The sequence below is a fragment of the Myotis myotis genome, unplaced genomic scaffold, assembly GCF_014108235.1.
Source record: "Myotis myotis isolate mMyoMyo1 unplaced genomic scaffold, mMyoMyo1.p scaffold_m19_p_5, whole genome shotgun sequence".
NCBI lineage: Eukaryota > Metazoa > Chordata > Mammalia > Chiroptera > Vespertilionidae > Myotis > Myotis myotis.
This window is the reverse complement of record NW_023416357.1, coordinates 108820354-108847261: the sequence shown is the minus strand read 5'-3', so window position 1 is coordinate 108847261 and position 26908 is coordinate 108820354. Positions and strand designations below refer to the sequence as shown.

General features: G+C 53.9%; 1 protein-coding gene across 5 annotated transcripts in view; it reads left to right on the top strand.

Annotated features, from left to right (window-relative positions):
• The first annotated feature begins 9820 nt into the window (after positions 1 to 9820).
• EEF2K (eukaryotic elongation factor 2 kinase) overlaps positions 9821 to 26908 on the top strand; it is a 56990-nt gene continuing 39902 nt past the window's right edge. For 3 of the 5 annotated variants that reach the window (XM_036307802.1, XM_036307800.1, XM_036307799.1), the window contains exons 1-2: positions 9823 to 10185; positions 24474 to 24795. In XM_036307802.1, the coding sequence (XP_036163695.1) occupies positions 24550 to 24795 (246 nt within the window). In that variant the 5' untranslated portion in view covers positions 9823 to 10185; positions 24474 to 24549. Of the gene's footprint in view, positions 10186 to 24473; positions 24796 to 26908 lie in introns of all 5 variants that reach the window. The other 2 variants (XR_004967350.1, XM_036307801.1) reach the window with 2 other exon arrangements.

Sequence of the window (26908 nt, the reverse complement as noted above, 5' to 3'; positions counted from 1 at the left end):
AAACCAAAATAATATCTTCTAGATCTTGTATTTCCCAAAACTTGTAGCACAGAGGCCAAGGGTAAAGCACTCAATGATGGGATTCGGAACATTCCTCTTTTTTCCATTTCTCCCACCACACCTTATGAGATGGTGCCCTCCGCCCACAGCTCCCTGCAGAGGCACAGCAGCTGGCAAACTCTCCCAAGGGAATCTGAAGTTTCAGAGGCTTCAAAAATAAAGAGTCTAGGCTTAGGGACAGGACACCAGGAGGCCAGTATATGCCCAGACCTGGGCCGAATTCTGGTTCTGCCATTTACTGTGCATCCTTGGGAAAGTCACTTAACCTGCCTCAGTTTCCCTGTGTATGAGGTGGGAACAATAAGACGGTTGTGATGAGGATTAAAAGAGATAATGCCTGGAAGCAGTTACCACAGTGTTGGCACAGAGTGGATGCCCTGTGAATATCAGCTTCTACTGCACCCCAAAAAGGCATATCAGAGCAGGCTTTGCAAATGACAGGTGACTCGACCACAGAAACGTGTTCACAGCCTAGTGTCGGAAGGGGAATGGGCAATAGATAGGGTTCACTCTAGTAAGAAAAATGTAAATATAGTTGACCCTTGAACAATGCGGAGGTTGGAACACTGACCCTAAAGTGGTTAAAATCTGTTAGGTTTGATCGAGCAATTGAATTGACACCCCTCCCCCAGGTCCTGGCTTTTCAGGTCATTTCACTATGGACATTCCCTTTGCTGAGACCACATTTCACTTGGTGACCACATTCCATTATCTCCCCTCCAGGGCTGCATAAAGAAGTCTCCAGCGAGAAAAAAAGCCCGCCAAACGTCCTTTAAAAGCCGCTGACTCGCGGCACTGGGGACTGGAGCCATCCAGGCTCAGCCACCTGGTGTGTGGATGATGGAATAAATTCGTAATCCCTCACTACTCTGGCCTCCTTCTGCTACCTAACAAAATCCACATATAGCTCTTTTTAAAAAATATTTTTTTTATTGATTTCTGAGAGGAAGAGAGAGGGAGAGAGAGAGAGAAACATCAATGATGAGAGAGAATCATTGATAGGCTGCCTCCTGCACACCCACACTGGGGATTGAGCCTGCAACCTGCCCTGATCAGGAATCGAATCAAATGTGACCTCTGGTTCATAGGTCGATGCTCAACCACTGCGCCAGCCAGGCCCACATATAGCTCTTGACTTCTCCAAAATTTAAGTTGTTCCTCGGTATCTGCGGTTCCAAAATCCACAGATGCTCACGTCCCCTGTATAAAACGGTATGGCTCAGTGCATGCAGTGGGCTCTCCATATCCACGGATTCCCAACCACAGACCAAAAACAATACAGGTTCCAACCCGCGTTGCTCAAGGGCCAACAGCGTACCCTACGCATCCCCAGATGCCGGTCCCTCTGCCTCCGGTCTGAGAGCACCGGTGGCTCTGTGCTTGCCTGGGGCTCACTCACAAAGCTCAGTACGTCCTCTTGTTCCCTGGGAGAATCTGGCCACACACCATTCCAGGCCAAGGAGACTTCCACTAAGAACTCTTTGGGGCATATGGAGTGGGGCTAGCAAAGTATTTAAAGATTGCCCACTAGACATTGCTCTGCTACAGTGATTTTCAACCTTTTTTATTAGGATTTTTAAAAGGCGCCCCCCCACCCCCACCCCGTGGCCTTCCACAATTTATGAGAAACACCTGGTAATTAAACCTCAAGATTGTTAGCTTCTCTGATTCAAACGGCCCCTCTGTTCAAACTACAAGACAAGATAAGCTACCCTCAAGGCTACATTCTTGCATACCCCTCCTCTCTCCGCTGTTTTTACAATTCAGGGATAATTTACACCAAGAAGTCTCTAGTTAGTAGAAAGTTCCCTTTCCCCCACCCCTTCAAACAGGCCTCTTTTGAACACCTCATAACTTCTGCTCTAAGAACGTTTTACAGGCTTGGGGAAAATACTGACAAGACACCTCCCTAGGACATCTGCCCAGATTATCTCCTGAGGAAGGAACGAACTACAACCCCCCTGATGTCTGCTCAACTTCAGCCCCCAAATCCCCTTCCCTTCCTTGTCACCAAGCAACAGCAGCCCAGGCTTTAAAAGGGGGAGCCACTTTTGTCCTTCGCCCTTGTATTGATTAGCAATGCACCAGCTCTTTCCCTTCCAGGAAAGTAAAATAAACTGCCTCTCTGCATCTTTAGGTTGTGAATTCTTTCACAGCCAGGTCCCCCCGCCTCCTGCCCCCCTGCCCCCAAAAAAACCCTAACATTTTTCATCTCATGGGACAAATAAACTAATTACTAAAATTCTGCAGCACACCTAAAAATATATTTTTTGCCAACCTGACAAAAACAATAGGTATAATTTTTATTGATTTACAAAAAATAAAAATAGTAATTACCTAGCCTTTTTGCTCCTAAGTGGCTTTTCAAAATATCAGGTGCTATCTATAATAATAAAAGCATAAATATGCAAATCGACTGAATGGCCAAACAGTAGACCATCCGGACTACCACACTTTGACACCCACTGGCACCAGGCCAGCCAAGGCAGGTGCGATGTGACTGGTCGGGGGCCCGGCCATTGCCCCATGATTGCCCCACAGAGGGAGGCCCAGGCCACTGACCAGTGGGCTGTGGCAGGTGGGTGGGGCCTCCCTCTGTGGGGCGATCGATCCTGGGGCTCCCAGACTGTGAGAGCGTGCAGGCCGGGCTGAGGGACCCCTCCCCCAAGTGCATGAATTTCATGCACCAGGCCTCTAGTACTTGTATATAAGGATTTCTGGTGTCAAGAATTAACCAGTCAGTCACAATTTTATTATGCAACATGACAAATAAGACATGACTCTATTATATATGAAATTTGTCCACGGGTAGGATCCCTAGGCCTGGCTGACGATTGGGGCCGATTGGGGCCTTCCCCAGCTGCTGGCCAGGGCCTGCCTTCATTCCACACCAACCCCTAGTCATCAAAACACATCATAGCGAGTGATTGGACTCCTGGTCTCCCAGTCGAACTCCCGAGGGGACATTTTGCATATTAGCCTTTTATATATATAAATAGTTCGAGATAGGGCATTCACACCCCATGCCTATCGTTTTGGTGGCTGTTGTCATTTTTCATTTGATAATTTAAGGAAAAAGAGGTCTGTGCTCCTGACTAAATAGTTAGATGCTGCATGTTGTAAAAGTCCCTGTGGACACAGGTTGAAAATCATGGCTCTACTGGAAGCTTTTCCTCCTCCCTCCTTCTCACCTATAGGATCCTTCAAAGTCCCCTCCTCTGTTACTCCACAGAGTAACTCAGCCCTGAAGTACCCATGCCCTTTGCCAAGAAGAGCCACCTTAGCAATCTTTTGGGCAAATGTCTCTCTACAAGCCTCAGTTTTATGATCTGTAAGAACAGTGCTAATAAAACCTACCTCATAGGGCTGGTGGGAAGATGAAATGAGATAAATAGCTCAATAAATACCCCCATAATTATTTACTAGAGGCCCAGTGCACAAAATTTGTGCACTCGGGGGGTCCCTCAGCCCGGCCTGTGCCCTCTCACAGTCTGGGACCCTCGAAGGATGTCCACTTGCTGGCTTAGGCCTGCTCCCTGGGGGATCAGGCCTAAGCTGGCAGTCAGACATCCCTCTGGCAGTCCGGGAGCCCTTGGGGGACGTCCACTTGCCAGCGGGGAGCAGGCCTAAGCTGCAGTCAGACATCCTTAGTGCTGCTGAGGAGGCGGGAGAGGCTCCTGCCACCACCGCTGTGCTGGCAGCCATCAGCCTGGCTTGTGGCTGAGCAGAACTCCCCCTGTGGGAGCACACTGACCACCAGGGGGTAGCTCCTGCATTGAGAGTCTGTCCCCTGGTGGTCAGTGTGTGTCATAGTGATCAGTCATTCCCAGTGGTTCTGCTCTTAGGATCAATTTGCATATTACCCTTTTATTACATAGGATAGAGGCCTGGTGCATAGGTGGGGGCTGGCTGGTTTGCCCTGAAGGGTGTCCCGGATCAGGGTGGGGGTCCTGCTGGGGTGCCTGGCCAGCCTGGGTGAGGGGCTGATGGCTGTTTGCAGGCTGGTCAAGACCCCTTCAGGGTGCAGGTCCCTACTGGGGTGCCTGGCCAGCCTGGGTGAGGGACTGATGGCCGTTTTCAGGCTGGCCAAACCCCCCAGCGACCCAAGCTCCCAGCCACTCCTTTTTTTATTTTCTTTTTTTGTCTCGGATTTGTCTTCTCTAATTGAAACTTTGTAACCTTGAACGGAGCCCAGGTCAGGCCAGGGCAGGCAGGAAGCTTGGCTTCCTCCATCACTGGGGGCAACAGAAACCTCCTGCTTGCTCCAGCTCTGTGGCTGCTGCCATCTTAGTTGGGTTAATTTGCATACTCGCTCCTGATTGGCTGGTGGGTGTGGCTGGTGGGCGTGGCTTGAGCATAGCAGAGGGACATTTAATTTGCATGTTTCTCTTTTATTATATAGGATAACATTTGTGAAATTTCTAAAATTTCACTAGAAAAAAATAAAAAAAGAAGAAAAAAATAAAAGAAACATAAAATTTCACTAGAAAACTATCTGGAAGGATATAATATCAATATGTTCACAGTAGTTATCATTGGTGGTATTTCCTTTTCTTTATACCTTTCCACATTTCTCCATTCGTTTCACAAGTATTTATTATGCCAGGACTGTGATAAGAGGTGGGAACACTGTTACGGCCAAAGGTGATCCTGAGCGGGGGGGTGAAAGGATTGAGAAAAGACAGACAAGAGAATGAAAGCTGGGTCTCGGCGGGACGCTGCTCCCTGATGAGGAGACAACGACAGCGCCCACAAGCCGTGTCTTTATTTTATAGCAGATGCCACGAGGCAAAGTAGGGGCGTGATCACGTTGTTTACAGCATTCTCGTGAGTTCCAACCTCACTCAATTACATGCACCCGAACTCTATCACAAGGCACATGGGGCCACGTGTTTGGACCATAGGTTCAAGCTTACAACCACAGCCATTGGCTATGATTGTGCTGGGGGGGCCCTGCCCTCCAGCTGGGACTTGCATGTGGCAATGAGAGGACCCTGTCCTTTCATTAGTCTGAGACTTGAACCTAGCCAAGACACTGTACCCGCGCCCAGCAATATCCTAGACCCGTGGTCAGCAAACTGTGGCTCGCGAGCCACATGCAGCTCTTTGGCCCCTTGAGTGTGGCTCTTCCTAAGCCTTAGGAGGACCCTAATTAAGTAAATAACAATGTACCTACCTATATAGTTTAAATTTTAAAAATCTGGCTCTCAAAAGAAATTTCAATCGTTGTACTGTTGATATTTGGCTCTGTTGACTAATGAGTTTGCCGACCACTGTCCTAGACAGGTAAGGAATGTCTAGAGGGGGTGTCTATAATAATTAAAGCATAATATGCAAATTGACTAAATGACCAAACAGCAGAATGACCATCCGAATGACCTTCTGGTAGACCACGCTATGACACGCACTGGCGCCGGGCCATCAAAAGCAAGTGTGATGTGATTGGTCGGGGGGGCCTGCCATTGTCTCATGATCACCCCACAGGGAGAGGCTCAGACCACCCTCTGCGTGGTGATTGATTGTGGAGCCCCAGCCGGGTGGGGGGGGGCCTCCCTCTGCGGGTGATCATCTAGGGGCCCTGCGATCAATTGCCCCACAGAGGGAGGCCCAGGCCACTGGCCAGCGATGCTGTAGCGGGTGTGCAGGCCGGCCAGCGATCGCCCTGCAGAGGGAGGCCCAGGCCAGCCAAGCGATCACACCCCCCACGCCTGTCGCCCACAGAGGAGGTGACTGTGGCGGGGGCGGGGGAGCAGCACCGCACGGATGGCAAGCAGTGGCAGCGGCGGGGGCAGGGCCAGCTGCAGGCTGCCAGGGGAAGGAAAGCCCCAATAGGCCCTGATCTCCAGCCAGTCCTAGGGACCCTACCCAAGGGGTCCCAGATTACGAGAGGGTACAGGCTGGGCTGAGGGACACCCCTGTGCATGTGGGCCTCTAGTCTATCTACACTAATAAGAGAAACATGCAGCCGAAACCGGTTTGGCTCAGTGGATAGAGTGTCAGCCTGCGGACTGAAAGGTCCCAGGTTCGATCCCGGACAAGGGCATGTACCTTGGTTGCGAGCACATCCCCAGTGGGGAGTGTGCAGGAGGCCGCTGATCGATGTTTCTCTCCCATTGATGTTTCTAACTCTCTATCTCTCTCCCTTCCTCTCTGTAAAAAATCAATAAAATATATTTTTTTTAAAAAAGAGAGAAACATGCAAATTGGTGTCATTCTGCTACACCCACCAGCCAATCAGATGAGTATGCAAATTAAGCCAACAAAGATGGTGGTTAATTTGCATATGCAGGCACCGTGCGAAGACTGAAGACTGAAGAGGCTTGGCTTCTCTGCTGAGGCTGCAGTAGAGAAGCCAAGCCTCGCTGCGGCCGGGGAGGGGAGAAGCCTAGCCTCGCTGCTGCAGCCGGACCAAAGGCCTGGGTCCCGGGTGCTGGAGGAAAACTGGTGCCGGCAGCCAGAAGGAAGGCCTATTGCACGAATCTTCCTTGCCATGGGCTTCATCCTATCTAATAAAAGAGAAACATGGTAATTAGCGTACATCTGCTACCCTTCCCATTGGCTAATCAGCGAGATATGCAAATTAACTGCCAGCCAAGATGGCGGCCAGCAGCCAGGCAGCTTGAAGCTAACATGAGGCTTGCTTGCTTCAGTGGCGGAGGCTTGCAACGTTCCCCGCCTGCCTTGCCGGCCTCTGAGCTTGCAGTTTGAAATATTGTTACAAATATAGAAGCTAAACAAAACCTCAGAAACCTGCTTTCAGCCAGCTGGGATCTCAGAGCTGGAGTTGAAACAGTGTTTTGATTATAGAACCCAAACAAACCAGATACCTGCTTTAAGCAGCCGAGGCCTAAGAGCTGGAGCCAAGCCTCAGAGCTAAAGCTGTCCCAGAATAAAAAAAAAAAAGAAAAAAAGGAGCAGTTGGGAGCTTCAGTCACCCGCCAGCCTGAAAACAGCCCTCAGCCCCTCACCCAGACTGGCCAGGCACCCCAGTGGGGACCCCCACACTGAAGGGTGTGTGACCAGCTGCAAACAGACAACATCCCCTCACCCAGGCTGGTCAGGCACCCCAGTGGGGACCCCCACCCTGATCCAGGACACCCTTCAGGGCAAACCAGCCAGCCCCCACCCATGCACCAGGCCTCTATCCTATATAGTAAAAGGGTAATATGCCTCCCAGCACCGGGATCAGCGGAGCCGCGAGGCCTCCTGGCACCGGGATCAGTGTGACAGGGGGCAGCGCCCAAACCCCCTGATCGCCCTGTGGCTCTGTGTGTGACAGGGGGCGGGGCCACAACCTCCCTATCTGCCCTGCTCTGTTCGTGACAGGGGAAGGCGCACCAACCCCCTGATTAGCCCTGCTCTGTGCCTCATAGGGGGGAGCTCCCCAACCCCCTGATCGCCCTGCGGCTCTGTGTGTGACAGGGTGCGGCGCCCCAACCCCCCCCCCCCCATGGGCCCTGCTCTGTGTGTTACAGGGTAGAGCCATAACCTCCCCATTGGCCCTGCCCTGAGTGTGACAGTGGCAGCGCCCCAACCCCCTGATTGGCCCTGCTCTGTGCATGACAGAGGGTAGCGCCGCAACCTCCCCATCGACCCTGCCTTGAGTGTGACAGGGGGCGGTGCCCCAACCCCCCAATCAGCCCTACCCTGAGCGTGACTGAGGGTGGCATCACAACCTCCCGATCCGCCCTGCTCTGTGCATGATAGGGGGTGGCGCCCCAACTCCCCAATCAGCCCTGCTCTGAGCCGGACCAGGGGCTGCACCTAGGGATTGGGCCTGCCCTCTGCCACCCGGGAGCAGGCCTAAGCCAGCAGGTCGTTATCTCCCGAGGGGTCCCAGACTGCGAGAGGGAACAGGCCGGGCTGAGGGACCCCCCTCCCCACCGAGTGCACAAATTTTTGTGCACCGGGCCTCTAGTCTACACTAATAAAAGAGAAACATGGTAATTGGCGTACGACCACTACCCTTTTCATTGGCTAATCAGCGAGATATGCAAATTAACTGTCAGCCAAGATGGCGGCGGCAGCCAGGCAGCTTGAAACTAACATGAGGCTTGCTTGCCTCAGTGACGGAGGATCGTTGGAGGGAACCAACGTTCCCCACCTGCGGCTGCAGGCCTCTGAGCGGGCAGTTTAAGAAACATTGTAACAAATACCGCCAGACTTCAGCCAGCAGATTCGCAACATTGTAAGCAAAGGCCAGAAACCTACTTTCAGCCGCAGAGGCCAAGCCTCAAGGTAAAGCTGGCCCAGAATAAAAAAAAAAAAGAAGAAAAAAAGGAGCGGTTGGGAACTTCAGTCACTCCCAGCCTGAAAACAGCCCTCAGCCCCTCACCCAGACTGGCCAGGCACCCCAGTGGGGACCCCCACCCTGATCCAGGACACCCTTCAGGGCAAACCAGCCAGCCCCACCCGTGCACCAGGCCTTTACCCTATATAGTAAAAGGGTAATATGCCTCCCGGCACCGGGATCAGCATGACAGGGGGCAGCGCCCAAACCCCCTGATCGCCCTGCGGCTCTGTGTGTGACAGGGGGCGGGGCCCCAACCCCCTGAGCAGCCCTGTTCTGTGCCTGATAGGGGTAGCTCCCCAACCACCACCCCCCGCCCCACGGGCCCTGCTCTGTGTGTGATGGGGTAGAGCCATAACCTCCCCATCGGCTCTGCCCGGAGTGTGACAGTGGCGGCGCCCCAACCCCCTGATCGGCCCTGTGGGTGATAGAGGGCGGTGCCCCAACCCCCTGATTGGCCCTGCTCTGTGCATGACAGGGGGTGGCGCCGCAACCTCCCCATCGACCCTGCCTTGAGTGTGACAGGGGACGGTGCCCCAACCCCCCAATTGACCCTACCCTGAGCGTGACTGAGGGTGCCATCACAACCTCCCAATCTGCCCTGCTCTGTGCATGATGGGGCAGCGCCCCAACTCCCCAATCTGCCCTGCTCTGAGCGCAACCAGGGGCTGCACCTAGGGATTGGGCCTGCCCTCTGCCACCCGGGAGCAGGCCTAAGCCAGCAGGTCGTTATCTCCCGAGGGGTCCCAGACTGCGAGAGGGCACAGGCCGGGCTGAGGGATCCCCCCCTCCCCCCCGAGTGCACAAATTTTTGTGCACCGGGCCTCTAGTATATCTATATATGCCTAAGATGCAAGTTGTCCCCTCCAGAGTTCCACCAGGAGACAGGAGTTCAATGGCTAGCTGGCTATGATGTGCACTGACCACCAGGGGGCGAAGAATGAAGGAAGGCCCCAATCCGCCCTGATCACCTGCCAGGCCTAGGGACCCTACCCTGCTTGAATTGCAGGCACGGGGCCTCTAGTTAATTAAATAACCACACAAATAACTGCAATGGTCATAAGTGCCTAAATTTAACAAAGCAGAAATCAGGGGAACAAAAGCAATTTTCTATCATAAAAATATTCCAAGATTATGTATAGAAATTTATACAATGAGATGGGATTACTAGTGATTTTGGAAAGGATGCAAATGCAGGAACTAGGCAGGCAGAGAAGAAAATGGGAAGGCGAGGCGGTGGCTGCCTTTTCTGCAATTCCGCGGAGAGGGAGTCCTTCCCCTCCCCCAACCGTGGGTGCTAGGCCCACCCCCTACGTTCGGTACCACCCGGGCGCTGGAGCCGGAACACTTGCGCGGCTGCGGCGACCGGCACTCGGGCGGGGCCAGGAGTGATGGGGGGCAGGCGGAGGGGGGCAGACCACGTGACAGCCACGCGGTGCACCCGCTGGAACACAGCCCCGCCCCAGCCCCAGCCCGGCTCTTCGCCGACCAACTCCCGCACACCCAGCCCCGCGGCTGCCACGGCTCAGCAGACGGTCGCCTGCGCTCGCGCCCCTGCACGCGCCTAGCGCCTCGGATCTTCCAGCGGCCCCGCGCGCTCCTCGCGCCCCAGGATCGTTCCGGCGGCCCCCGCGCCCCGCGATCGTTCCAGCGGCCCTCGCGGCCCTCGCTGCCTCCCCGGCCCGCCGGCCCGCGCGCCCGGCTCGCCGCTCCCCGGCACTCTCGGGGGGCCCGCCCGCCCTGCACCCTGGAGCACCGGGCTACCAGCCTCTACCACCTCCTCTGGATCCTCGCGGCCGTGAGCATCGGCCGCCGCTCCTGTCCGCCCGAAGGAGGTAGGAGCGGCTGCAGCTGGTCGGGCTTGTGGGCGCGGGCGCTGCAGGACCAACTCCCCCCCCCCCCCCCCCACTCCCGGGGCGGCCGGTACCCCGAGCACGCTGGGCCTGGGGCTTGGAAGTGGGACCCGAGGCCGCGCAGAAGGCCAGTGTTGGGAGCGCTTCTCCTCTGGTTAAACTCTGGGGCTCGGTGCTGGCATCTGTAAAATTGGGGGCGTCGCGCAGGTTAACGGCGGCGTCTATTAGGAATACGCTTGGCACGCGAAGGGCCGGGAGAGGCTGCTTGGGTCCCCCGCCCAGGGCCGCAGAGGATGGGGACAGCGCTGCCGTCCGGTCGCTTTGCAGGGCCCGGAGCCCCATTCCCCCCCCCCCCCCCATCAGCAGGACTCCCGGAACCTCGAGGACAGCGCAGACGCGCCTTGCAGCGTCGTTGGTTGTGGGAGTCGGTGGTTAGCTCGGTGGAGACGTGCGCCAAAGGGCGGGGCGGGCATGAGCGGGCGGGGCGGGCCTCCGGGTAAGTCCCGGCCTGGTTGTGTCTGCGCCCCGAGTGTGACAGATGAGCCTGCGCGGGAGGGCCTCGCCTGGCGCTGGGGCCACTCCGCCGGGAAGGCAGTAGCTTCGCGCCCTCTGATGTTCAGGAGGAGGAGCCGAGGCCAGGGGGTCTAAGGGCAGACTCTAACGATTAGACTCATGAGAGAGACGGACTAAGTGAAAGCGAACACAGAGCAAGCAGCGGGAGGCTGACGGTGCCGGCGGTGTGGTGGGGGCGGGGCGGCTGGTGGAGGGCGGCTTCCTGGAACAGGAGCTGCAGCAGCGGAGCTGGAGAGGAGGCCTGCAGATGGGGGGAGGGTTCAGGCACCGAGGGATGCGGGCGTCCTCCGCTGCAGCCGACATTCATTCCCCTGTTCATGTGCGAATTCAACAAATGCAGCACACTTGATGACTTCAGGTGTAACATGGTTGGGATTGCCATCCCCCTTCCTCGCAGCCCCTTCGCAAAGGGCTGGGTCCTCTGGGGTCCCCCAAGTTCTTATCCTCCGCAGGGGTGGCGGCAGGAAGTCAGGGCCTGCTGATCAGTTGAAATGTTCTCAATGTATGTGTAATTGTTGGGGGAAAGTCCCAAAGTCTGAATTCAGGATCAATTCCTAAGAACTGACAGGAAGCCTTATTCAAATTCATAAGAGCTTTTTTTTAAAAAAAAAAAAAAAAAAAGAAGAAAGAAAATTAAATTGATTTTAGAGAGGGAAGAAGGGAGAGAGAGAGAAAGAGAGAGAAACAAGGATATGAGAGAGAAGCGTCCATCAGTTGGCTCCCCTCCCAACCCGCGACCTTCCAGTGCACAGGGCAATGCTCTAACCCGCTGCGCCACCGGCCAGGGCCATAAGAGCTTTACTGGGAGAAACCTACATGCACAGGTGAAGCATGTATGTAAGTTTCCCCTGTTTAAAGCTCCAGGACCCTAAAAACCTGGCGCTATGCCCCCATTTACCAGCAAGGGCCTGACTCCTGAGCCACCAGCCTGAAGCCCCCAAAAGACTGTGGACAGAGCCTCTTCTTTCTATCTCCCCCCCCCACATGGTTGGTGGCTATCTGCTGAAGAGAGGGGGTCTTTGCAGGGTCTGGGGGGTGAGTGGGCCTTGTTTGTTTTTTGTTTGTTTGTTTGTTTTAATTGTTTTAAAATATATTTTTATTGATTTCAGAGAGGAAGGGAGAGGGGGAGAGAGGAACATTAATGATCATTAATGATGAGAGCAAATCATTGATCAGCTGCCTCCTGCACGCCCCCCAATGGGGACTGAGCCAGCAACCCAGGCATGTGCCCTTGACCAGAGTCGAACCTGGGACTCTAGTCTGCAGGCTAATGCTCTGTCCACTGAGCCAAACCAGCTAGGGGTGCGGGGCAGGGGGGGGGGGGGGATCAGTTTTGCTGACCAAGAAGCTTCAGACTGTTACCCTCGACAATGAGAATTTTCTAGCAGAAGATGGTTATAGTGACCACCATGGGCTGAAAGCCGCTTGGGCCGTAAAGTCTTTCTGGATTAAACTCTGGTAGCTAAGGCTGATGGGCACGAGCAAGAAAGCTTCAGAGAGGAAGGAGCGGGTCCCACACATGCTGATGATAACGGGCAGGCGACCGTCCTCGGGTCCCCAACGAACCCGAGAAGCATTTCGAATCTCTGGAAAGTCAGAGGGTGGGCAGTGCTCCGTTCTCCAGCTGGGACACCTTCTAGGCCTGCAAGGACTCCTCAGGGAGCAGTTGAAAAACAAGTGGTTTGACTGCAGAAACTTTCCCTGGGCCAGTGCTGGGGCTGGAGGGAGTGCACGCCTAAAGCAGCCGGGGTGTGTAAACACAGCGCTGGGCCTCCCGGAGTTTAGCTGCGGGGGTTGGAGCGGAGCCTGGGGGTTTGCTCAGGTTCCCAGGGAGGCTGCCCCTGCTGCTCGTGGCCCCAGGACCGCGCTTTTAGGCCTGGCTTAGCAGGTGAGGACTGAGGGGAAGCCTCCGGTCAGCGGCACTGGCTTCAAACCCGACTCCCCCACTTCCCACCTGTGTGCTTGGGGCCCCTGAGTGAGTGTGACAGAGCCCCTGCCTCCAGCCGCCCCTGGTGCTTGGGGGCTGTCTGCTGCAGAGAAGGGGGCCCTGGAACCTTTCTGTTCCTGCATTTCCTCCTGTGCAGGATGCAGCGAACAGCGCCTGTCACCTAGGGACCCGGGGGTTTCCTGGAGAAGATGACATCTAAGCTGAAGCCAGAGGGATACGCAGAGGAGTTGGCCGGGATGCGTGGGGAGGCGGGCTGGGACGTGTGTCAGACAGAGGGCCTGTCGTGAGAGAGGCCCCGGGATCGGGAGCCCCTGTCCTCCAGGGAGCTGAGAGGAGTGACGAAGCAGAAGCGGGCGCTTTGAGATACTGAAATGCTGCGAATCCGTTCCAGGCCGTCTCAGGGCAGGACCGCAGTGGAGGGGACACACCAAGGGCCGGGCGGGGAGCGGGGAAATGGGCTGTTGAGGTGGGCTTGGAAGCAGCCCATATCCCATTGGCCCCCAGGCAGTCACATGGTCCCAGCTAGATGCAAAAGGTGCTGGGAAACGTAGTCCCTGGCTGGGCAGGGGCGCACAGCTTCGTGGGGGCGAGCTTCCTGTCTGCCACAGTGGCTTCTCTGTCCCCTGGCCACCTCTCTCAGCTCGTTACCTTGCTCACTCCGCTCCGCGATCTTGATTGAGTGAATACTACAGATGAGGAAGCTGAGGTTCCGCGAGGGGAAGTCATTTGCCCAACGCCACTCAGCTAGTAGCAGAGGCAGGACCTGAACCCAGACCTGTTTGTCCCAAAAGCCTGGCCAGGCCAGATCCTAGTCTTGGGTGCTTTTTGAGGGCCTCCCCATGATGCAGGCTTTCCTACTCAGGAGCTTTTGAAACTGGATGACAGTAGGTCTGGGCTGCCTGTCACCACTTGAGCCCGTTAAGCAGAGACAGGGTTGAATCATATGTGAGCGTGTATTCTAACACTGCCGGCAGCGTGCGAGGGCAGCAGGTCAGCCATGAAAGTCTGTCTGCGCCCCCATCAGCCAGCCGCTTATATTGGATAGGAGGACAAAGATCACATGGGGAGGTAGGCAAAAGGAATTAGAATAGTTATTACAGGCATAGGGAAGTAGGCAAACGGAATAAAAGTGGGTAAATGGTTACGGATTACAGGCACTGTGACTGGGCGTTGCAAAGAGCCAGTGCCTTCTGGACTCCATTGTTTCAGCAACAAGGTTGTTAATCTTTCTATGATAGGCAGTTCCTGATGAGAATGGACCGCATTCAGGTTAACTCCCAGGTCCCGGGGAGTACATCTCCCAGCCGGATCAGGATGTGCTTTCTTTAATCAGAACAACGCACTCACAGTTAACGGACCATGATTAATATTTCCTATAACTACAGCTCGTCCCCATTAGTCTATCTCTGCCCCTAACACTGCCAGGCTAATTAACCCCCAGACACCGGGGGGTTATAGCCCCATAGTCCCTCCACTCCCAGCCTGCAGTGCCCATTGTATCAGCAGAAGTTGCCCAGTTTCTCCAGTTACTTGTGAGTTCATGCCGCATGCATTTACGCAGGACCTAGTGTGTGCATGCCTGGTGCTCTGCACTGGGAGAAAGAGGAGAATGAGACATGGCCCCTTTTGTTCGGGGCGCACGGGGCTGGCCCCTGAGGGGGAGGCCGTGTAAACAGGGCTCCCCCTGAGAAGTGAGACAAGTTGTGTCCCTGGTTTCCTGGTGTACACGGTGATCTGGTACATGACCAGGGCACCCAGCGAGTCATTAAAAATTAATATTCAAACTCTCATGTGCATGTTGTTAAAGCTATAATGAGAATAATTTGTGCTTTGTGTTCTAAAGTGTGTTTTTCTGGTTTTTAAAAACGGGGAATAGTCTTGCACCGTCACAGTTTTGTATGAAGAAAGCCCTGGGTCTGGCAGCGGTTTGTACGCGCTTCAGCAGTGCCAGGCTGACTTGGCTCCTTGCTTTGTCAGTGAGTAAGTTCATGTCTCCTCGTTCTGGTGTGTGTGGAGGTTGGCTTTTAAGAGGAGAGGAGAGTGGGTGCGGAGGCTTCTTGGAATTCCACCAGAATCGTCTCGGCAGGTCTCTCAGCCTCGGCACTGTTGGCAGTTGGCTAGACAACCGTGTGCTGTGGGGCCGCCCGTGCCTGTAGGGAGCTCAGCAGCGTCGCTGGTCCCGACCTGTTAGCAGTCAGTTACCACCCCAGAGCGTGACGGCCAGAAATGTCTCCAGACACGGCCACGCGTCCCCTTGTTGGCAACATTGCCCACGTCGAGACGACTCTCTGGACGGTCCTTGTTTCCTGTCACGACTGTAGCAAATCCCAAACTAGTGGCTGAAAACAACACAGATTTCTTCTTCCAGTGGTTCAGGAGGTCGGAAGTTCAGGAGGTAGGAAGTCAGCGTGCCAGCAGGGCTGTGTTCCTTCTGGAGGCTCTAAGGAAAGGTGTTTCCTCGCCGTTCCCAGCTTCCAGAGCCATGCATTCCTTTTCTGTGGCCCTTCCTTCCGCTTCCAAATCAGCCACATAGACCGTCTCCATGGCACCCTCCACTGTCACTCTTTCTCTAACACCAGCCTCCTCTTGTAAGGGTCTTGTGATTACACTGGGCTTACCGGGTGACCCAGGACCATCTTCCTATCTCAGGACCTTTAATTTAATCACATCTGCAAAGTTGCCTTTGCCATGAAAGAGAAATATTCACAGATTCCAAAGATGAGGACATGGATGGGGCCATTGTTCTGTCTGCCACATAGACTGTTGGTTTCCGGGAATAATGGAAATACTCGTGGAGGGGCTGGGCGGAGGGAAGTGACTTGGGGAGCAGGGGGATGGGGCTGCCAGGGCACAACAGCAGCTGGTACTTTTGAGCTCCAGTTCTCTGGTAGGCGCCATGTGCTTGATCTCATCAGTTTCTCAGAGCCACTCCGGGTTGGTTCTGCCCTAGTTGTACAGACAAGAGAACCTCCCGGGGAGCTTTCTGGAAGAGGTAAAAGTTTGAGTTGGGTCTGGAAGGGAACAAAGGGGTTTGGCAGCGAGTGAGGCAGCCATTCTCACTCACAAGGAAGAGGGTCCTTGGGGGTGACGGGCAGGGAGGTGTGCGTGGCTATGGCTGGCGATTAGTTCTTGGTCGGGGCAAGTGGGGGAGGTGATATGCAGGGAGGGGCAGGTGGGTGTGCACATCTGTAAATCAGTTCTTTCAATTTGACATACACTGTATTATTTCTCATGGTAGTTTAAATTTTTTTAAAATCTGATTTTTAGAGAGAGAGGAAGGGGAGGAATAGAGAGATGGAAACATCAGTGAGAAACTTCATCTATTGGCTGCCTCCGGCACACCCCCTACTGGGATTGAGCCCAAAACCCGGGCGTGTGCCCTGACCGGGAATCAAAGGGGTGACTTCTTGGTTCCTGGGTTGAGGCTCAACCGCAGAGCACACTGGCTGGGCGCTCACAGCAGTTTAACTAAATGTTTACGTGTGAGCGCCCACCACATGCTGGGGCACAGGTAGTAATAAGACGCCAACTTGAAGTGTGGGCTGGGGGCTTGGCTAGGGAATCCCAGGGCTGCATAGTGGTCACCACTTCCACCTCCCGCCTCCGGTAAGGAAATGCAGCGCCGCCAGGAGACGCATTTGATTGGCACCTGCTGGTCCTGCTCAGTGCCAGTGGCTGGGGAGCCACTGTGTAGATAGGGCCACCTTCTGACGGGGTTAGGAATTCAGGCCCGGCCATGTGGTGACAGGGCACAGGGTCTCTCACTGTCCCGGGCTTTGGTTTTTTTGTTTGGTTTTTCGGCAGCTTTACTGACGTATAAGTGACAAGTTGCAATTATATGAATTGAAGGTGTCCCGTGTGACGCTTTGACAGGTGTCTCCATGGCGAATTGGTTACCACAATCAAGCTAACTACCACCCCTCCTCACAGTTACCTGTGTGTGTGGTGAGAGCACTCAGGGCCCGCTCCCTTAGCGGGCCTCTGCTTACTGTGCAGTACGGCCAGCGGCAGCCACCCGCTGTGCACACATCTCCAAGGTGGGCTCGCCTCTTGCGTAACTGAAGCTTTGTGCTGTGTGGCCACCTTCTCCATTTCCCACCCCAGCCCCTGGCCGTTCTGTCTGCTTCTGTGAGGTTGGCTTTTTAGCTTCTATGTATAATATAAGTGAGGTCGTGCAGGACTTGTCTTTTTGTGTCTGGCTTATTTCACTTAATAATGCCCTTCAGGTATGTCCATGTTGTTTCGAATGAAAGGATTTCCTTTTATTTCTAGACCGAATACTGTTCCATCGTATATGCACCACCGTGTCCTCACCCATCACCCGTCCACGGACAGGTTACTAGTGTGTCCGTGTCTTCTCGTGAACCGCGCCGCAGCGAGCGTGGCCGGACGCCTCAGAGAGGCGCTCTTTCTAGTTTGGAGGAAACTGGGGACTCAGCCGGGAGCTCCAGCTGCGTAGCCAGGGCAGCCAGCTCTGCTGGGTTGCCGTCCCCAGGCCCCTTGGAGGGCAGCCCCTTCTCCGCCTTGCAGCTCCTGTCACAGGCAGATGAGAAAGTCTACGTCAAGTGCTTAGCGCGGTGCCGGGTCGCAGCCAGCTGTGCACATGTGTATGTGTCTGCCTATTTAGGAAAAATGCGCGTTGTTGAGGTCGATAGGAGCAAAGGCCTCTTCTGCCTTGTCACTCATTTGCAGCACAAAGCCGCATCCTTCCTTCCTTCTCGCGGTGAGAGGAGCTCACACTAAACTAAGAAACCCATAGCTCCTCTGGTTCGTGGAGTAAGAGCGATCTTGGCCTGGTGTCTAGGGGCCAGGAGAAGACCGGCCGCCTGGGGTGCCGTGGGAAGGGAAGTGAAGTGAAGGCTCATTTATTACACCTGACATTCAACAGTTAAGGACCAAACGAGATAAGTGAAGAAATAGCAGAACACGCGTGTTATTAGAGACGGGACGCTGGCTCCCACGAGTGGCATCCAGAACAACCGGAAGTGCTGTCTCTGTGGGGGGGGGGGGGGGGAAGGCAGCTGCCCGGGGACCGTTGCAAAGGTTGTTCGCGGGAGCCCAGCAGGGGCCCTAACAGGGCAGCAGTGCTGTTTTTAACCAGGTGCTTTAATAAAAGTGTTATTTCTTAAGTACACAGAAATAACATACAGTGGCCCTGCGTCCTGGCGGGTTTGGACAAACCCTCTGTGTGGCCCGCCAAGTTGTTCCTGCCGCCACAGGCCAGCGTTGTTTTTTTTTGTTTGTTTGTTTTTTTTAATAATCTTTTTATATACATATATATTTTTTTATTGGATTTTTACAGAAAGGAAGGGAGAAGGATAGAGAGTCAGAAACATCGATGAGAGAGACACATCTATCAGCTGCCTCCTGCATGCCCCCTACTGGGGATGTGCCCACAACCAAGGTACATGCCCTTGACTGGAATCGAACCCGGGACCCTTCAGTCTGCAGGCCAGTGCTCTATCCACTGAGCCAAACTGGCCAGGGTGAGGCCAGGGTTCTTGTCTTGTATGCAGAAGTCCGGGTGGTAGTTTGGCTTCAGCCACCTTTGGATTTAGGGTCTCAGGTGATGTCATCACTGTTCATTTTTCTCTGTCTCTTATTCTTTTTTCCTTTTCATTGAATTTTTGGGGGTGACACTGGTTAACAAAATTATACAGGTTTCCGGTGCACAGCTCTCCATCGTCTGCACGCTGCACTGTGTTTCTCTCTTGCTCTGCTCTCCACCAGACGTCAGCTTTGTTCTCTGGTGGCCTCAGTCCCTGTCTGAGATGCGTGTCCTGTCGTTCAGCCACTCAGGCCAAAGCTCCCGGCTTAGCTGTGATTGGGTCAGGTTGGTTTGGCTTGAGTCACATGCCCACCTCTGAGCCAGTCACCGTGGCTGATACCAAACTCTATTCTGCTTAGACCTGGGCCACGTGGCACCCGGGGACTAGGCGGTGGGTCCCCAACCCCAGGTACATGGCCTGAGAGCAGACGATAGGCAGGTCCCTGAACAGAAGCAGGTGCACGACACCAGGGGGCCCTAAGGCACCCGTCCTCTGTGGCTGCAGCAAGGACCAGTGTGTGGCGGGCCGGCTCAGTGCAGGCCATATTGGCTCAGGTGCTGGTTCCCAGCGTGGGCGGCGGGGGAGTTCAGCTCCTTTCTACAGCAGGAAGGCAGCTCCTGGGGGTGTGAGGAGCCCCGAGGAGGACTAGCAGCCTTGACCAGGGCATTGCAAGCACAGTTCCTGCCCCAGCGGCTGCCAGGGGAGCCCTTCGTAGCGAGACCCAGTGAGCACAGCGATTCCGTGGCCAGAGCCTAAAATAGCCTGTTCCCCGCGGAACCCTGAAGAAGCGGGGTTGGCTGCTAACCAGACATCCAACCAGACCTAGTGGCAGCGCCAGGGCGTGGGCTCAGGGCTGCCTGGCGCAGAACCCAGCTCAGCTGCAGCTTCCCGGTGTGTGGTGCCTGAGTGAGGGCAGAGGGAACCTTCCAGAGAGTCCTGCTGTCTTGGGAGCTGGCTTCTGCTCCAGGCCTCAGTCTCCTACTCGCAGGAACAGGGAAGCCCCGTTAGATGGAGGTTGTTAGGAAGCCGATGCCCTGGTTAGTGTGGGCGCAGGCAGTGTGGGGCTGAGCGTGGGCCACTGGGGGCTCCTTGCCCGCCTGGGAGGTTCCAACACCCTCCAGTGCCCAGGCGTCATGGGCAGATGTGGGAGCAGCTGTCACATTAGGACTCTGGGTTGCGGCCACAGGTTTCCCAGGCCGACCTACCCAGGCATCAGCCTGTCATAAGAGATGTGATGTGGCTTTTTATAATATGGGAGAGAGGGGCTACTGGAACATAGAGAATTAGCAAGTCGTAAGGAAAAAACGTATAGTAGGCTATACAAAGTTAGATAGCAAAGTCTGAAGGTTGTCAGTCCAGGGCTACTCTGCTGCCTCAAGATGTAAGATTCAGCCCGGCCGCCGTGGCTCAGTGGTGAGCGTCAGCCTAGTAACCAGGAGGCACATGCCCGGGTTTCGGGCTCAATCCCCAGTGTGGGACGTGCAGGAGGCAGTCAGTCGATGATTCTCTCTCATCATTGGTGCTTCTATCTCTCTCTCCCTCTCCCTTCCTCTCTGAAACCAATAAAAATATATTTTTAAAAAATGCTCAAGCCCCTCTAATTTAAGAAAACGAACACACAAGACATAATAAACAAGTAAATAAAAACCCTTCCCTATAGTTGAAAACAGTCCTCCTTATATCCTCTTGGCCAGAACTTGGTCACATGGTCACACTTAACTACAAAGGAACCCGGGAAAAGTAGAACTTAGTCTAAGTGGCCGTGTTCTTAGGCAAAAACCAGCGATTCTGTTACTAAGGAAGAGCAAACAGTTGCTGGGGCACAGTTAGCAGGCGGCTGCTACAGCTGCATTAAGAGCAAATTTATGACAACTGAAGAGCCATGGCACAGACCTGCTCACTCAGCTCTGGCATGCATACCGAGCGCCTGCCGAGGACAGGGCACCGTGCCCGGCGCACAGCTGCTTCTGTTCTCCAGGCCGGGGAGGGCGTCAGGTCTGTGGTGGACGTGGCCACGGACCGGGGTCCTGGGGATAATTCCCCTGTGAACTGGCTGCCGTGGAGCCTCCCTCAGGACACTTACCTTCGCAGCCCCCTTCACCATGGGGGAGCTGGGGAGATGAATTCATCTGGTCAAGGTGGCCAGCAGTCCAGGCCCTTAACCACTGCTCTGAGCACCGGTTAGCACTGCCTGGAGGGCTGCAGGCCGAAGCCGTGGCTCCTCCCCGGCATCATCCCGGCCCAGACGCCAGTGACCCGGCTGGGCCTACTCACAGCTCCAGGCTCCCCGCCATGTTGTCTGCAGAGATCCTGGCCATGGGCTGGCCAGGGCAGAGTAGGCACTGGGGCTGGGAGAGAGCGGCCCAGGGAGGTTTTGGTGACAGGATCAGTGGCTCAGGCACTGGATCCAGGCAGTGACCTTAGCTTGCCCTGAGGGTAAGATACACAGTCGGCAGTGAACACCCAGAGCAGCGATTGTCAAGCTGAGTGAAGTCAGTAGGGGGATGGATTGAGGAAAAAGAAAGAACAGTAACAAAACGAGAGACTGACAGAGGCAGAGTGCGCTGCACGAGGTAAAGCTGAGCCGTGTCCTGAGGTGTCAGGCCAGGTTGATGGGTGCGCGCTGGCTTGGGATGTAAGTGCGTTTGTTGCTGGGGTGACCCTCAAGCAAGTGCCCACCTTGGATCTGGAACCCCCCTGTCCACAGAGAGAGCTGTTAAGCATAATTGGAATCATTGCTTTGATCTAACATTTTAAAAAACATTTCACCTATTATTTTATATTGAAGGTGACCCAGTTTTGTAGAAAAGTTAAAACAGTATAGAAATGTGCTGTTTTATCCTAACCCTAAAAAGCTCCCGCCAGCCCCACAGTCCATCACAGGGCTGGCGAGTTTTCGTGGGTCTTTGTGGAAAGTTTTGCTGCTTCTACAAACATCCTTTTCCTTTTTTATTTTTTAAAATATGGTTTTATTCATTTTTAGAGAGAGAGAGAGAAACATCGATGAGAGAAACATCATCCATCGGCTGCCTCCTGCACGCACCTCAACTGGGGACCGAGCCCCCAAACTAGGCGTGTGCCCGACTGGGATCGAACCCTGACCTCTTGACTCATAGGTTGACGCCTAACCATTGAGCACGCCCGCTGGGCTCATCTATTCTTTTGTTACTTGTATTTTTGGTGTCATTTCTAAGAAGTCTTTGTCTAACCAAGGTTACAAAGATTTTCTCCTATATTTTCTTCTGATAAAGTTTTAGATCTTAAAGTCCTTGATCCATTTGAGTTAACTTTTGTGTACTGTAAGGAAGGAGTTCAACTTCATTCTTTTTCAGTGTGGATCCATTCATCCCAGCTCCAGTTGTTGAAAAGATTATTCTTTCCCTATTGAATAGTCTTGGTAACCTTGTCAAAAGTCAGTTGGCCATAAATGTGAAGTTCCATTTCTGGAGTCTCAGTTTCATTCCATTGATCTAGATCTCTGCCCCAGTTGTCTTAATCACTGTAGCTTGGTTTTGAATTCAGGAAGTATGACTCCTCCAACTTTTTTTTGCTTTTTTCAGAATTGTATTGGCTATTCTGAGTCCCTTGAATTTCCATGTGACCTTTAGGACTTGTTTGTCAGTTTCTTCAAAGCAGCCAGCTCAGATTTTGATAGTGATTGGGTTGAACCTATAGATCAATTTGGGGAGTACTGTCCTCTTAACAATATAAATCTTCTGAACACAGATGTCTTTCCATTTATTTAGATCTTTAATTTCTTTGGACATGCTTTGTTTTCGTTGTACAAGTCATGCACTTGTTTTGGTAAGTGCAATTATTTTCTTAATTTCATTTCTGATTGTTCATTGGTAGTATATAGAAATAATACTGATTTTTGTTCATCAGCCTTGATGAACTCTTTCTTGACTATCTTTGCATGTCTGTGTGTATCCAGAGCTTGCACTGTGACAATCCCAAAGCCTTTCCTGGTTTGGGCAGGCCTCCATGGATGAGCACTGGGCTGTTACCAAGAACCTCTGAGGGCCCCTCACTCATTCCAGGGGCATGAATTGAGTGCCCACTCTGCCGGGCACTCTGAAGCACTGGGACATCCTATATAATAAAAGGCTGATATGCAAATCAACAGAAGGGTGGAATGACTGGTCACCATGATGCGCACTGACCAGCAGGGGGCAGATGCTCAATGTAGGCTCTGCCCCCTGGTGGTCACTGCGCTCCCACAGGGGGAGCGCCGCTCAGCCAGAAGCCGGGCTCACAGCTGGTGAGCGCAGCCGCGGTGGCAGAAGCCTCTCCTGCCTCCACAGCGTTGGCCTTCCCCTGAGGGGTCCCGGTCTGCGAGAGGGAACAGGCCGAGCTGAGGGATCCCCCCCTGAGTGCACGAATTTTGTACACCGGGCCTGTAGTCTATACTAATAATAGCCTAGGTGGCGTCCTGCCCTCACATCATCACAAGATGGCTGCGCGCACAGAGGAGGCAGGGCCCAGCGACCACTCAGCGTGGTGAAGCCTGGGGGTCCCGCGGCTCTGCGCAATGCAGAGGAGGCTGGTCCCAGTGTCTCTACCGCCTTGCGCGGAGGAGGCGGGTCCTGGCGGAGGAGGCGGGTTGCGGCAGGGGAGGGCAGTTGTGGGCAATCAGGCCAACAGGGGATCAGGCTGGCAGGCAGAAGCGGTTAGGGGCAATCAGGCAGGTGAGCGGTTAGGAGCCAGTGGTCCCGGATTGTGAGAGGGATGTCCGACCGGCAGTTGGACATCCCCCGAGGGGTCCCAGATTTGAGAGGGTGCAGGCTGGGCTGAGGGACACTCCCCCCCTCCATGCATGAATTTTGTGCACCGGGCCTCTAGTAGACAGTAAATGAGTGAATGAGATGATTTCAGTCTGGGAAAATCTATGAAGAAGTAAAACAGACTATGTGCTAGGGGAGTGACTAGTTATGCGTTCGAGAGCGGTTTTTTGTTTATAATAATTTTTTATTTTTCAAATACAGTGGATGTTCAATGTTATATTAGTTTCAGGAGTACAGCATAATGGTTAGACCTTTATATAACTTACAAAGTGATCCCCCTGATAAGCCTAGTACCCACCTGGTACCATACTCAGTTATTACAATATGATTGACTATCTTCCCTATCCCTATGACTATTTTGTAACTACCAGCGATGTACTTCTTAATCCCTTCATTTTTTCACCCATCCCCCGAACAGCCCGTCCGTCTGGCGCTCCTCAAATATTCTCTGTATCTGTGAGTCTGTTTCTATTTTGTTTGTTTACTTTGTTCTTTAGATTCCACATGTAAGTGAGATCATGTGGTGTTGATCTTTTCTCTGTCTGACTTATTTCACTCAGCACAATGCCCTCTAGGTCAATCCATGTTGTCACAAGTGGTAATATTTCGTTCTTGTTTTATGGCTGAGCAGGATTCCATTGTATATATGTGGCACCACTTTTGTATCCAGTTGTCTGCAGATGGGCATGGGTTGCTTCCATATCTTGGCTAGTGTACATAACGCTGCAACGGACATAAACATGCAGATATCTTTACAAATTACTATTTTGGGATTGCTGGGTCGTGAGGTTGTTCTGTTTGTAATTTTTTGAGGAACTTGAGGGGTTCTTTGAATTGAGTCGGAGAATGTTCCTAGAAATGTGGCTTTTGAGCTGGGATCCAGATGGCGAGGAAGAACTGTGTCGGAAGATTAGGAGGGCTGTTCCTGGCATGAGGAACAGCAAGGACAAGGCCCTGAGGCGGGAATAGGTCCCCGTGTTCACGGATGGGAGAGAGCAGTGGGCGTGGGGGGCCGCCACAGCTGGAGGAGACCAGGCAGAGGCCAGGTCGCTCGGGCCTGAGCCCTTCGAAGGCACTGAGATTGTACCAAGAATGTGGAGAGGAGCCGAGGGCGAGTTGGGCGGGGACCCTTGATCTGAATGTCCTGAAAAGATCACTCTGGTTGCTTAAGGCAGCGCTTCGTTCCCTGCCTTGTTTTCAGCGCTGAGTTCTTGGAAGGAGGATTGCTGGTCGCCGAGTTTGTACATTTGATGTGCTCCTACCTGCCGCCCGCCAGGTGCCTCCCACCCGGCCGCCAGGTGCCTCCCAACCTTCAGCCTGAGGTTGCAGCTCTTGTCACCAGCGGCGTGTAGATGAGGTGCCGGTGAGCCAGCCTCCACCCGGCCCCAGCACCCACATTCGTGCTTCCCTTTGCAGGGCCTTCTCCGCAGCAGCTGCCCAGGAACTCTGGCTGTGCCACCCCCCCCTTGGGTACCACGGGCACCCTGGGAGCATGGCCGACGAAGACCTCATCTTCCGCCTGGAAGGCGTTGGCGGCAGCCAGACCTCCAGGGCTGGCCATGACAGGGACTCTGACACAGACAGCGACGACGACGAAGGGTACTTCATCTGCCCCATCACCGATGACCCCCGGGCACACCAGCATGGCAGCTGCCAGGTTGGTGACTACTGCAGCGACCTAAGGAAAAGCGAGCAGCATGGCTTCGGCGCCTCCCCGGGGAGCTCCTTCAAGATCAAGGTGAGTGGATCGCCGGCCCCACCGACCCCAGGCCAGGTCACCCCCCGGGGAGGGCAGTCGGGTCTCCTGTATTCCAGCCGGGGCAGCGTGTACATTCTGGGTCTGAGTCTGTGCCTGTTAAGCTGATGGCCAGCTTAGAGTAGTGTTTCCAAAGAGCAGCTCGGACCCGCTCCGGGGTTGGGAAAACCTTGATCAACTTTTTTAAGAAATGGAAGAGAACGGAAGAGGAGGGAATATTGGGAGGCATTGCAAATTGTAAAGATATTATTTTTCGGAACATATGTATGCACACGTTCACACACGTAAATGTGGTGATCAACTTAGCTTCTCACGACAGACCAGTTAACTGTTTTTATTTCACTCCTGTGTGTGATGTAAAATGTAGTCCTTGATGTTGGTTGCAGTAATAAAAGCCAGTGCTTGGCTCGGCCTGTGTGCTCAGTGGTTGAGCATCGACCCAGGAACTACGGCCACTGGTTCGGCCACCGGTTCGATTCCTGATCAGGGCACATGCCCGGGTTGCGGGCTCCATCCCCTGTGCAGGAGGCAGCTGATTGATGACGTTTCTCTCTCATCGATGTTTCTATCTCTCTATCCCCCTCCCTTTCTCTCTCTCTCTGAAAATCAATAAAAACATCTTTATAAAAAGAAAGCCCATGCTTGGGTTGGGCATCCTCCTGGCTTGAGGGACAGGGCACTTGTTTTGTTAGGGGTTTGTGTTCATATCCCGGCAAAGCTTACGCAGAGGAGAGGGAGAAACCCTGCTGGGCTTTTGTGTAGCTGGTGGTGAAAACAGTTTAATGCAGTACTGTTGCCCTTATTTCACTTAATCCTCACAAACAGATACAGTGTCTGGTAGCAAAGTGCTTATTACCATTAGGGCTTTGAAATTAAAATCACGTTTGTAACCTCAGAATTAATCTGTTTTTGGAAAATCAGTAATTCAAGCTCTTGGACAGTTGAATATTTTTTCCTCTCAGGGCCAGAAGTCTGGTTTGAGTTCCCCTGGGGCAGGCAGCTCCAGAAATAGCCCCGGGGGTTCCCACTGAGGTTGGGGCCACTGCAGGGTGAGGCTGTGGCTTGACCCCCTGCCTGTTTTACAGAGGCCCCAAGGGAGGGCGGGAGAGCTGTCTAGCCTCCTGCTGTCCATTTTAGGTCAGGAAGGCTCCAGGCACCGGATGCCTGTGTGTGGCGTCCTGCCCCAGAGGGGTGGGCTCCAGGCTCCAGGCAAAGGGGAATTTACCGTGACAGTTCAGGAGAGCTTCCTGGGACCCAGGGGTAGCCGTGACCAGATCCAGGAGCCAGAGGCAGTAGGACCGTCTCTATCTCGTCTCTCAATCTCTGCCTATTCTGTTTTGTTGTGTGTTTTTTTAATTGATATTTTGAGAGAGAGGGGGAGAGAGAAGGGGAGGGGAGGGGAGGGGAGGGGAGGGGAGGGGAGGGAAGAGGAATTGTTTTTCCACTTATGTATTCATTGGTCGATTTTCATATGTGCCCTGACCGGGGATCGAACCCACAACCTTGGCGTATCAGGTCGATGCTCTAACTGACAGAGCTGCCCGGCCAGGCCCGCTCTGCCTATTCTTTATTCTCTGCCTCTCGGTCTACACAGTGAGAAGATGGGCCTCCCAGCCACGGTCCCCTCCTTACAGACGGAGCCACATGCAAAGGCAGATTTGACCTCTGCACCCCAATTCCGTGGGTGCGAGGAGGGGAACCTGGTCGGCCTAGCTTGGGTCAGGCATCCTCCATCTCTGATGTGGTCAGTGCTGGCCAGGGCATGGGATGGGGCTGGGGCTGGGGGGCCACAGAAGAGGGGCTGTTTCCAGGGCAGGAGGATCCTGCTGGTCTCTGCAGGGGGGGTGGGGGGGGAGCGGGGAGGACTCAGGAGGGGCTCCATCCAGCTGCCTGTTCTCAGGAAACGGGTCTGGGGGGCCTCTAGCACACACTGAGTGGGTCCCCAAGCTCAAGGCTCTTAAACACGGATGGACACAGTCTCTGACCACAACAGCTCAGTATGGCGAGGCTTTTAAAGGGAACGCAGGCCTAGTGACCCAGGAAGGGTTTTTTCTGTAGGCGTGGCTTTAGAGCAGCGGTTATCAACCTGTGGGTC